This window comes from Pyxicephalus adspersus, chromosome 3, assembly GCF_032062135.1.
Source record: "Pyxicephalus adspersus chromosome 3, UCB_Pads_2.0, whole genome shotgun sequence".
In the NCBI taxonomy this organism is placed as follows: Eukaryota; Metazoa; Chordata; class Amphibia; order Anura; family Pyxicephalidae; genus Pyxicephalus; species Pyxicephalus adspersus.
The window spans coordinates 16,372,798-16,385,648 of NC_092860.1; the positions used below are offsets into that span (position 1 = coordinate 16,372,798).

General features: G+C 37.3%; 1 protein-coding gene across 4 annotated transcripts in view; it reads left to right on the forward strand.

Moving 5' to 3' along the window:
- ARHGAP40 (Rho GTPase activating protein 40) overlaps window positions 1-12,473 on the forward strand; it is a 38,137-nt gene extending 25,664 nt beyond the window's left edge. For all 4 annotated transcript variants that reach the window (XM_072403717.1, XM_072403719.1, XM_072403716.1 and 1 more), the window contains 13 exons: window positions 139-341; window positions 1,315-1,378; window positions 2,420-2,541; window positions 4,591-4,756; window positions 5,274-5,365; window positions 6,173-6,250; window positions 6,941-7,100; window positions 8,297-8,379; window positions 8,937-9,143; window positions 9,974-10,108; window positions 11,417-11,577; window positions 11,712-11,767; window positions 11,856-12,473. In XM_072403717.1, coding sequence (XP_072259818.1) covers window positions 139-341; window positions 1,315-1,378; window positions 2,420-2,541; window positions 4,591-4,756; window positions 5,274-5,365; window positions 6,173-6,250; window positions 6,941-7,100; window positions 8,297-8,379; window positions 8,937-9,143; window positions 9,974-10,108; window positions 11,417-11,577; window positions 11,712-11,767; window positions 11,856-11,962 — 1,634 coding nt within the window. In that variant the 3' untranslated portion in view covers window positions 11,963-12,473. The remainder of the gene's footprint in view (window positions 1-138; window positions 342-1,314; window positions 1,379-2,419; window positions 2,542-4,590; window positions 4,757-5,273; window positions 5,366-6,172; window positions 6,251-6,940; window positions 7,101-8,296; window positions 8,380-8,936; window positions 9,144-9,973; window positions 10,109-11,416; window positions 11,578-11,711; window positions 11,768-11,855) is intronic.
- The last annotated feature ends 378 nt before the right edge of the window (window positions 12,474-12,851 follow it).

Genomic DNA, 12,851 nt, shown 5'->3' on the forward strand with positions numbered 1-12,851 from the left:
CCATGATCTGTTTAATGTACATAATGTTTTTAATGCTGTTTTAATGCACAATTTGAAATATATTTGTGTTGATGCTTGGGTCAGGGAGCTGATATGTCCATTGGTTCTTTAAATTAACCAGTTCTATTTTCTTTTTAGAGGCAGAAGCAGCCTGGTTGCAGGACACAGGCCTTTCCCCTCTCATTGATGACCCCATTCCTACAGAAGGCAACGTGCTCATTTTATCAACCCTTACTCGAACCCAAACTGCAGCCGTACAGCGGCGCCTGAACAGTTACAGTCGCTCTCTAAAGAAACGTTGCAAGCAGCCAGCACGAGATGTCCGAGAAGTGTTCAGTACAGTAAGCACTACTTTTTCTTTTTATAACAGAAGCAGCACAAATCTTAAGAAAATTGTGTTACAATAGAGAGGCATAATAAAGCAAAGTAGTGTTTATAAAACATGATTTTTTTGTTTCTAAAATAACAACAGTGCTAACAAAAGTGTAGACGGTCTTGTATGATTGTCAAGCCCTTTGGATTTTAGGGCAAGGCTATACAAGGAAATCAAGCTTCTGCTTAGTTTCAATCAGACTAGCTGTTTTTGGTATTGGTTTGGAGCAAAGAAAAATTTCACATGGAACCAGATAGGTCTGTTCATTAACTCTTATTTGACAGGTGAAAGCTGCCGAGCAGGGGCGGTTTGCTGTCCTTGCTGCCATCATAGACTTGAATTGTAACTGCTTGCAAATGCTTAAAAACAAATGTATATTTCAAGCCTTTTTGATGCTACAATAACAGAAGCTCTGCCCAACTGTGTGGTGCCAATATTTCTAGGGCTGATTTAACCCTTTCTGGGAATGGATGAGTATTATGTACCCCTGTACTTATTCCCCAAAGTTGTGGGGGTGGATATGTGGGGGCCCAGCTTATTGAAGGGGTTTTCAGATTCCAATGAATCTACAGACCCACACAACATTGAGGTCTCCCTCCTCCAGACATAGTCTGTAAAACTGATGGGGGCAGGAAAGTGGTACATATTATTATTCTGTAATAATAACTAATGTAAAATTAACCTAAAAATAACTAATGTGCCGTAAAACTTTGATAATTAAGAAAGGGCATGGAGTACTCCTTTATTTCAGAATATTTATTTTAAAGGTCCATAGGTTTGCTTTAATAGGTGATATAGTTCAGCCCATCAAAACGTGGAAACTCATTTCCATTTTATTTATGGATAAATGTTGAAAGGCTGGGCTTACTCACTAGCGCAAAACGGGCAAAGTGTATAGAAGAACCTGAGAATTCATTCCCCATTTTTGTACCCTCAAACAGGACAAGGTCTTAGAAGAGAAAGAGACAGATGAACAAAGTGAAAAAGATGAAAACTCCCCAAAATGTAAGACCTCACACAACACATTTAGTTTTTGTATATGTGGTGGTTATTGAACCCTGAAAATTGTAAAATTAAAAATGTAAAAATCCTTTTGGATAATTATGTAATATATATTGCAAGATTTTTGAACTTTTAAAATGTTTTATATATGTATAAAAATGCCTTTCTACTATGGAGTTTCAAAAGTAAGGGCAACTTGAGTGATCTCTGAAATACTTTTTAGGTGGTCAGATAAAGTCCATAAAGAGATTACATTCCTTCTTGTGTGTGCCACATTTTCTATCTTCTTGTTATGGCTGTCATGACCTCCCTGAAAATCTCAACTTTTGCAGCTGCAAAACAAGCATTAGTTCATTGCTAAAGCTAGTTTATATGTGCGTCTTGCCATAGGGGGGCTAAAAGATTGCACATTTTGCTCCCAAGTTCACATTGTATTGGGTGCTGCAGCACGGTGGCTTAGAGGTTGGTACTTTGGCCTTTGCAGCACTAGGGCCCTTCTGCAGGGTTGGATGAATTTTCCAGTGAACTATTGGTGGGCACAGTGGCTCAGTGTCTAGCATTCCTTTTGTCTGATACTTGGCCATGTCCTTCTCTGCATAACATTTGTATGTTCTTCTAGTGTTTTTGTGGGTTTCTTCCATGCACTTTGTTTTCCTGCCATTTTTTTTTTTAAACATACTGATAGGTTAATTGGCTTCCTCCTGGACCTTTAGCTATGTTAGGGTCATCCAATTGTGAGCACCTCTGAGGGACAGTTAGTAACATGACTAAGGTATGTGAAGCATGATAAGTGGCTGGTGTTTAGAACACATTGCTTTTAGAATGTTTTTGGCCATTGTATGGCCATGTTAATTCTTATGCAGGTAGATTGGTAGATTATGCAGGTAGATTGATTTTTCACAAGGTAGGCACCTGATTCTGACATTTAATCTACTTCATAAATTCCCTTCTTGTGTCAGTGTATCACAACCATGCATCTGATTCAAATAATGACAAAATAACAATAACTATATGTGTATCTTCTCTTTTTTTTTCTTTTAACAGCTTCTCATAGTAGACGCAGGAGTGCATCAAATGTTTTTGATACAGAAGTGGCATATTCAGAACAGGCAGCATTTGAACATAATGAGAATTGCAAAACAGAATATAAACCGGAAAAACTACCTGTAAGATCTATGTTATGTGTCAAATGGAAACTTGCAAATACATTTCTAAACCTTTATGTAATGTGTAAACTACCTGGGGGTAGAATGTGGTTAGTAAAATTCCACATACACTAAATAACAGGGGTTTCCAGGAGCTGGTACATTTCTTCCACCCTTCTTTCCCTCACAAACTTTCTCCTAAGGCTCTATTCCTTAAACAGAGAATCTTGACCTTCCCCCAAACAACATGGTAGGAAACACATGGATCTGGAAGATTCTCATGAGGGAATGTCTGATACCTTGTTTTATAAATAAAGCCCATATAGTTTACTGTGAACCCTAAAACAAAAGGATCTTTGTTAGGCAAAACATTTTCAAGCCATTGTCTTTATATTTTAGACTTTCCCTTATACCTCTTGTACTTCACTGTTGGGCATATGGACCATTTACTTTTTGGAGTGTTTAGCATTTTTGATTTCAAAATCTTATCAGTGATATGTAGGGTAGGGCAGTATAAGTAAATAATAATTCAAATCATGTCATGTTTTTATTTTGATGATGGGGGGGGGGGGAAATATTTTAATTTCACTGCACATGTCACCAGTGAATTTTTCTCCAGCTTCTGTTTTTAAATGCAAGCAACACAGTAAATTGAGAAATATAGCAATGAAACGGATGGCAATCTGAAACCAAAGAAGGAAAAAATCAAAGATACAACTTCATAAATTGGCAAACTTTATCTGTAAATAGATGATATGGGTTATTTTTTTTACTTGATTATCCAAATTTGCCAAAAGGGAGAAAGGTTTCTGGAGATCACGCCCTTTCCCCTATTTCCTTCCCGCTGTCTTGGTCTACCATTGCAGGCCAGGGGTCATAAATGGTCTGATGCTTTTCATTGTCCATCCACCGTGTGGAGTAGAGTAGAGCCAGGATCTAGTAATACAGAAAGGCAGGCAGGCTGGGATACAGGACTGGCCTAATATAAAGTTATTTGGCAGGTAAGGCAGTTCACAAATAACTATGCTGTTTGAACAGTATTTAGCTTAATGGCTCCTGCAGTTTGTGCAATCAAACTGTACTTATCATTGCATTATTAGGCATTCTGCAATTTGGTTTTCATAGATACAATCCCTAAGGGACAATTTACACTGTGTTGCTTCACATTTTGTATAATAAATCAGTCTGTTCATTTTGAATCTGTGGTAGCACAATTCTAAGTAGAACTATGGACTACTGATAAAAATACATGTGGTGCAACATTGGATGCTTCAACACTAACATTTTTCATTTAGCCCTGCTTCAAAGTTCCACAAATATTTGGTCCATTCTTCCAGCGAAGTCCACCTAATGCAGCCTCCTTTGGCCTACTGCTTCCTGAGTTGATAGAACTCATCTGTTTCTGAAACCCTTCAATTATGACCTGCAAGGGAGGTGTCTGGAAGGGAGAACACAAAATGAGGATTTCACAAAAAATAAAGAAAGTTTACAGTTTATTTTGTTGGCCTTCTGAAAAAACATAGTTACTGGGTTTGTTCAGACTGACTAACAGTAACCTTTAGTTGGAAACCTGGAGCCTGATTTGCTAAAGCTCTCCAAGGCTGGAGAGGACACACTTCCATCAGTGAAGCTGGGTGATCCAGCAAACCTGAAACTGATTACCTAAAAGGCATTTGCTATTTGTTAGCAAATGCTTTCAATCCTGGACCAGATCCATTCCAGGTTTGCTGGATCACCCAGCTTCACTGATGAAAGTGTGACCTCTCCAGCCTTGGAGAGCTTTAATAAATAAGGCCCATTGTGCATTGTTGTCCTCTGTACTCTGTTGCCGTCTACTATATGAGTGCATTGCCGTACCATCATGAATGACTAAAACCTCAGCCTACATCATATGATACATTATTGTGCAATATGCAACACATCAGATGCGCCCTAAAGAATATGGATAAAGTAGCTGCAATATGTAACCTGTATTGTGTAAGATAGTTTTTAATGTTTTAATCTATTAATGCATGGATCTATCTTAGCCAAATAACTAGGTACTAATGATTCATGTTGTTCTTTACACAGCATTTTCATATCCAAAAGGGACGACTCGGTATGACGCGGATTTCAGACCTGTCTGCATCCGATATGAAGCAGGTGCCCACTCTGGCACTAATAGAGCTGACTGCTCTCTGTGACGTTCTAGAACTGGACCTAAAAAGGAACAAAGCGATCAAGCGTAAAGCTTTTGGTAGGAGCTTATTTGTAATAAAAGCTATAGGAAAGCTATAAAAGTATTAATGAAGTTTTAAACTCCAACTTCTATTTAACGTATAGAACATTGGACTGGTGGCAAGTGAGTCACCTCACTATCTAGGAATACAGCCCCCACACCGTGATCATTGCTATTGTTTATAAACATTGAGCTGTCTTATTCCCTCATCCTGCACAGACCACTGAGACTGCAGGGGTTTTTTTTTTAAGCAAAGCAGATAAGGACACAATAATACATATGTGAAAATAGTCAAGAATCTAACATGCTGGCTGTATATGTACATATTATTTATGTTTTTATTCAGTATTTCATATTTTCTTGGCTAACAAAAAGAAAAACAAAGTAAAAAATGTTTCTAGTCATCTGTTTTATGTGCCTAGTTGTCTTGCTGTCAGAATATTCTTTGTGTTGTTCTCAACCTTTAGTTTGCAGCTTCAATCTTAGTGTTTAGTTTACCTATTGATTTAAATCTTTTTTTTTTTTTTCATGTTAGAAAGCAAACTCTTTGGGGTGCCGCTTACCAATTTGCTGGAACACGACCGCAAAATGATTTCTAATACACAGGTCCCACTTATCCTTCAGGCGGTGAGTTCGGATTCCTTTCCCTAGTTCTCTTTATACTTATGCAAATCATGGAATAGAAAGGCTAAAGTTGGGTGCCTTACATAACACTTTTATAGTCTGTTTCATCTAGCTATATCTTCCAAAGTGGTTGGATCAAAACTTTCTACTATCATTTGTCTTTCTATAGTCACCATGTTTAGTTGTTTTTGCAATCGAATGCTGGTTAAGAAAGAGGGTAAAATTTTTGTTGTTTGCTGTTCACAAAACCAGCATAAATTAAGATATTGTTAATTGCCTTTACTTTTGGATTAAGTAAGGAATGAGTAAAATGAGTCACAGTTGCATGTTAACAGTTCTCCCAAATGTCATGTCCAATAGGAAGTAAAAGGAGATCAATGCAAAGTGAGGAAAGCCCATCTTTGGAGAGTTGCCACAGGAAGTGTCCTCATTACCCTCATTTTGTGTTTTAGAGGCAAAGATACTTTTTTATTTTTTTCCCCTTACTTTATGTTCTGATAAGAGCCAGTCTCCCAGGTAGGAATACCATTAGCAATTAAATCTGACAGAATCAAATATCTATGTCCATTGTGTTTCCTGTGAAATTGAACAGACAATTACTTACATTTACCCATATATCATGCTGTGGGGTTGCTGAATGGGCAGAGCATGTTTTCTTAAATTACATTTTCTGGCTTACTGCAATTAAGAACTGGAAATTTCCAGACTACAAATGTTACTTAATTGTTTAGTTAATGATGCATATTTGGGGCTTTTCCCAATTGTTTATAATATGAGAAACTGCAACTTTTTGTTTTTACCTTCCTGCAGATGCTCACATGTTTGGAAAAAAGGGGCATAGATGTCCAGGGTATTTTAAGAATATCTGGCTCACAGGCTCGCATTAAGGTAACATTTATATGAAAGAACGAACCGATTTTATTTTATTACCTTTTGACACTTTACAGTTCTTGTTTCAACCAGTGTGAAAGAGTGAAATTTACAAAGTGTATTGCTTTTCTCTCATTAACATTAAAAGTAGTCAGGAGCTTCAGTAACATTTATACACATGGGAGTTGGAACAAGATTTGTCCAACATTATTTCCATCATGAATTTCACCAATGAATTTTTCATAATGTTTCTTTGAATTTTATGTCTGCAACCTGTTAACTGTATCTGTGAGATATTCCAGCAATATACCCTGGTGAACCACTGAAGCCATATTATGGCCCAATGATGATGTGTCAGTCCCCCACAATGCATTCTGCGTTCTGTAAATCAAATATTTAATATCATTAGGGCCTTGTTGGTGGCAGAGATACAAACTACTGTGTGGAACTCTCATTCCACAAAATCTGAGAGCAATGCGTAGACTAGATATTATCTATATATGGGGCAGGGCCTCTCCTCCTATATCACTCTCTGTATTAGTCTGTCATTTGCAACCCCTATTTAATTAACATCGCTGCGTAATATGTTGGCGCTATATAAATCCTGTTTAATAATAATATTAATATCAACATATATGTTTTTCCTGCTAAAGATTATTTTTATTTTAAGCTCTGCTTGTTTTAATGGTGGCTCTGCCCTTGTTTCAGTCTTTACAGCAGCGCCTGGAGAAAAATTTCTATGCTGGCCTCTTTTCCTGGGATGAAGTTAATCCACATGATGTCGCCGGGCTCCTGAAGCTATTCCTGCGAGAATTGCCTGCTCCTCTTCTTACTGCAGAGTATCTGCCGGCTTTTTCTGCTGTACAGAGTGAGTGATCTATTTTACTATATTATTGTGCAGAATATAAGTAAAAATTTTATATAATTGTTTGTACGAATAAATACCTATTATTATAAATCCATGGTAACTTTATTTCGCAATGATTTTGAAATGGCAAAATGATAGTAAAAACCTGGATAACATGATTTTGGTGATGGGTAGGTGTAATATTTTTAGAAAGCACCTATTGGAAGTGATATTGCAGCATTTATTTTAAAGTGACTTTGTCTAAGGCTACATACACACGCAAGACTTTTGTCGTTGGAAAGGATCTTTCACGATTCTTTCCAACGATAAAAGACAGAAAGATGCGTAAACAAGTGCTGTACATATCGTGCATATTCTGCTCTAACGAGCAAACTAATGAGCGAAACCACCCTGTGCGTTCTCACATTACGGTCATTCATGGATCCGCAAGGACAGATCCATGAACGTTGTCTGACAAGCGCTGTACACACGTCAGATTCTCGTCCGATTCTAGCCCTGAAGCGATAATCGGATGAGAATCATCTGATGTGTGTAGGTAGCCTAAGTTAACTTTGAAATAAAAACACTGTAAAAAGCAATTTTTTTATGCTTACATGTCCTGCCCCGTGTTCCTTGGATCTTTGCTTTGTTCAAGCCCTACAGACCTCCAGCATAATCTTCCCATTTGACACTTCTGGGAGTGTTGGAGATCTGTGTAGTCTGTTGTGGTTCCATCCCTTTGTCTTGTGTTCTATATTAATATTATTCTAGAGGCTAGAGGATATACTACAGAAAAGAACCATGGTGACAGGTCAGTATAAAAGGTTGGAAGGGTAATTTTAAAATGATTTTTGATGTGGCCTTCACATTTTTACAAACTCCTTCTTTTTTTAATGGTGGCATGGTAGCTAAGTTACCACAGTTATCCAGTCTAACTGCTGAGATAAGATGACCATACAGACAGTACATTGTCCAAGGGCTCAAAAACTTGCATTATCATGAAGAGCAGTAAAGCATAACTGTTGTGGGGCACAAAGATTAAAGGTTAAAGACTTACAAACATTGAAACATTTTAATCAGCTTGTTCTGTGTTTTGGGGACTAGGAAAATTTCCCCACTTATCGAGGCTTAAAAGCAATGTATGTGCTAATTTTTGTGATGTGTGCATCCTTTATTTGCCTAAAGTAACTGCATATTCTGCCTATTTTGTTATATAGAGATTTCAAATCTAAAACAAAGACTCCAGGCTCTCAATCTGCTTATATTGATCCTTCCAGAGGCAAACCGCTGCACTTTAAAGGTAAATTTCCAGTAATCTGGGCAATGTGCTTCTATTCCTGCCCATATTATACAGCAGTGTTCTAATGTCTTATGGTATTTAGGGTTTATGTTTTTGAGTTCTTTTTATCATTCTCCTCTAGCTTATCCACAATCATAGGTAATAAAAAAGGAGCCTGCAATCTTCCCTTAAATGCAGAGATTCAGTTATTTAAAGAAACTTTAGAATGTAAAATTTCAGTGTCAGATTTCCTGGTCCCCAGCTGTGATCTGTGGTTCCACATGTTGTCCTTTTACATACTTGTAGGACGCAGTAGTCATGTAGAAGTCAGTGGATAGGAGTGCTTAATGCAGCAGGGAAGCTGGCTTTCTTTTTTTGAAATTCATTTGAAAAAATAATTTGTCCAAGTACCCTACTTTAACCTCTCATCTGTAGTTTTGTTACCAGTATTATGTATTATTCAATTCTGGAAATAAGTATATTTATGTATAGCTAAGCGAGTTCCCTTTTTCTTTTCATTTCTTTCTTCTTGTTTTACTTGTGTGTGTCTGAAGTAATTCTTTCTTTGTGCACTGCAGGCCTTGTTGGAATTCCTCAGCAAAGTGGCATCTCTGGAGAAGAGCAATCTCATGTCACTGTGGAACATTGCCACCATAATGGCACCCAATATCTTTTTGTATCGAGGGAGCAATTGCAAAGGTCCAGAGGGTGGTGAGAAGCAATTGGCAGAAGGTGTAGCTGGTTTGGTCATGGCTATGGTGCATTATCAGGAGCTTCTTTGGACGGTGAGTACATTGGACAAAGCTTCAGATATGGGATGTATGATAAAGCTATAAAAGGGTCTATCTATGCTGTTGAGGAGCATTAAAAAAAAAGGGGGAGATCTGTAAAGTGTCGTTCTTGCTGATCTCCAATTTATAAACCAGGTTGTAGTAGTAAAGCTAGTAGTAAATTCCTCCTACTGACCACAAGCGTTATTTAATTTTTGTTTTTACTCCTTCTGTGCATCAATTCCGAGCATTGTTACTGCTACTGATCATCAAGCTGGAGGCATTGTTTACTCTCATTGACCACTTGCTATAGTGGACCCACTAAAGTCTGAGTTATATTAAACTTGGTCAGAATGTTTATGGACCCCTGTTCTACTATATCCAAAATACAAAACATGTCTGAGCTGTAGATATTTTTTCATTTAGTAAAGGTATTGATGTATTAGTTAAAAAAACAAAAACAAAGAAGAACAGGTCTGTCCATGACATGTGTACCTGCAGAATGCTGACCGGATGTATTCCATAGACATAAATATATCCATTATTCTCTGTAACAAGCACCATTTCTAAATAGACAAAAAAACAATAAACAAAAGATCTAAAATTACATACATTTGATACAAAATTTATAGATCAGCTATTTGTAATTATAGTTGTTTATTTATTAGGCATCTTAGATTGTAAGCTCTTTGGGGCAGGGTCCTCATCATCTGCCACTGTCTGTATCTGTCTGTCATTTGCATCCCCTATTTATTGTACAGCGATGCATAATATGTTGGCACTATATAAATGCTGTTAATAATTATTAGTAATCACTAAAGTGGTAATCTTTTTTCACTGTGCAGGTCCCAACCTTCCTTTTGTCCCAGGTCCGCAAACTGAATGAGAACAGCAGCAAGAGGTTCAATGATAGTCGGCTGCTCAACTTCCTACGAAAAATCCACATTGACAAGGAAAAGCCAGAGAAACTTCAGACAGAGGTACTTCTGAAAGTGCTAGTGGCCTGTTTTTTTTTCTGCCAAAGCCATTGACCCAGGATGTATGTAGATCATGAGTCAGAATTGGTATACTTACTCTATTTAGTTACTAAGTTACTTAGTATTAGACATTTGCAGATCTGCTGCCCATTTTGTGCCCAGCTGAACTGATTGATCTGAATATTATTCTTATCAGTAATCAATTGGTTGGACTTCCAAGAGCACTGCACACACTGGTATGATTATCTGACCTTATGATCTCTTTTTCTGAATTCCATTCTGATATATTGGATGGTTTATACTCAATGCTATTTGGATCTTGAGAATTCAGTCTCATGATCCATCTGCTCCACTGAGAGTCACTTCAAATCCAAATGTTCTTGTAGCTTGGAAATTGGCACAAAAGTGAAAGTCTGCTCATGTGTACTATCTCATAGCCCTGTGTGAAGCCTTCAGGGGATTAGCATGGAACTGACATTTACAAAATGAGAAGTTGGCATTGTTCAGCATTGGCAGTCTACGGGTTTTCCCTATTATAAAAGGCTAATACAGTTAGTAAGCTTACTTGACTTGCAGTCAGCAATGGAGGCATGGTATTTTTTCTGGTTATAGAGCGGTGTTGTCTCCAATTATTTTTATAGGTGATCCCCTGGAATAAATTTGGAGAGCTCTGCTGAAGTAATGCTTTATATTTTTGCACAACTATCTCCTAGTTCTGTATAATTATGCTGCTGTGCACATGGTGTTTTCCAAACTGATTGAAACCATCTACTAATTACATTCATGATTTATTATTACTTACCCTTCAGAATATTGAATTTAACATTTCTCTGAAGCCAAAACAATAACTTTTAAGGAAAGGTAAATAATTTTTATATCATTTTAGTAGTGTGGAAATTTTCCTTTATATGTTCAAGCGACCATGTTGGTGAAGCTGAGCCGAGCCCCCTTCTCCTTCCTTAAACGACTACTATTAGTAGGTGTGAACATTTCCCCAAAATTCAGCTTCAATTGTTTAATTTAAATATCATAATCCTAAACTAAAAAACAGTTGGGTTTTGTATACCTAAATAAGTAGAGCGGTGGTGGAGTGAGTATTTTTTACTTATTCTAGTGACAGATGTCAGGGAATAGAGAATACCATGTGATCTGAGCCATGCAAATTTACTTCTTAAATGTTCCATTAGTTGTGCTTTTACATCCTAGCCATTATATACCATCCAGAATGAAAACATGTAGCACACTGAACAAATGCAATGTATTTCCAGCCTACCTTCTTCCTCTGATTACATCTGTTCATTTCTCTTCCAGACCTGCAAACAAGTGAAGATTCAAGCTTTGGTGTTTGTAAAAGACTCTCTGACCATTCAGCTGGATGAAGGCACACGTGCAGCAGATGTATTGAAGAAGTTCCAGCAGCAAATGGCCCAGCGTGGCTGGCAGATGATTAGAAGTGTGAACTTGATCAAATGGTAAATATTAGTATTAGTATTATAGTATTAGTTGACCTATCCCTATATTTGAATATCCTGTATTTTTTTTTATACATTTATGTGAATGATTTTCATATCGCTGCTCTAAATCACTTACGTGCTGTTTCTTCCAGCAATGGTTCCTTTGAGTTTCCTAATGTTGAGCTGTATGAAGTTGGAGGTAATATCTGTAAGTATGCTTTATTTACATTTCCCAATTACTATTGACTAGAAAGGTGAAAACTCTTTAAAAGTGTCTTTCTAATGTCTACTTACAGGTGAACACTGCTTGGATCCCGACACCTACCTGCTGGACTTATACAATGCTAACCCTAATGGAGAATGGGTTATAAAACCCAGCCCCCCTTCTACACTTATATTATAGTACTGGCCTGCTGATCACTCCATGATGTACGTACAGAATACTGGATACTTTTCAGCTCAGCATGTCCAGAAAGAAGTCAGGTGTGCATTGTAATGTAGGGATTGAGCCAACATATTTGAACACGGACTTGAAGTTGTTGCCTCGTAGGCATTGCAAGTGGTACAATATCCACAGAAGAAGGTCAAACAATATTTTGCTATGTTTTTAGAAACGTGCCATCTTGTGTTATCCTTGATGGTGCCAAATGCAAGGACCAGGTTTTTCTGGCAATTTAAATGTGAAAATGGTTACAGAAAATGGATAAAAGAAGTTGCACCTTTCAGCCACTAGAGGGTGCCATGTTACTTTCTGCTGCATCCTCAAAGGACTCTCAAGGACTGTATGTGATTTCTGTATAGAAGTATGTTCTGATTGTGTTGTAATTGTAAGCCTCATTGTTGTAATTAATTTTTTAGAGCTATTTTTGTTACTGTTATATTTAAATACGTTCATTAAAAAAAACGTTGCTGGATATTTGTTAGTATGGTGAGCTGGTGTGTTTTGTGTCCATCACTTTATTATTTAAGTTCACTTGCCAATATATTCATTACAAAACGTAAAGGAACAAATCGTCCCAGTCCAACCTTTCTCAACCTTTTTACCCCTGAGGAACCCTTGAAAGTATTTTCAGATATTGAAGAACCCTATGAATAATTTTCAAGTCTCTGGGAATTCCTGCTTAAACCAATTTATTAGAGTCAGTGGGGAAAAAGCATTTTAAACTGGTGGCCAGTGGAAAGAATTCCCTCTTACAGTGGTGGCAAGAATAACACCTTTATAGATAATTAAATTTATCATTAGAGTTGTGCAGCTGGCTCTACCAAGTGATGTTGGCGCCTATGCAGGCGTT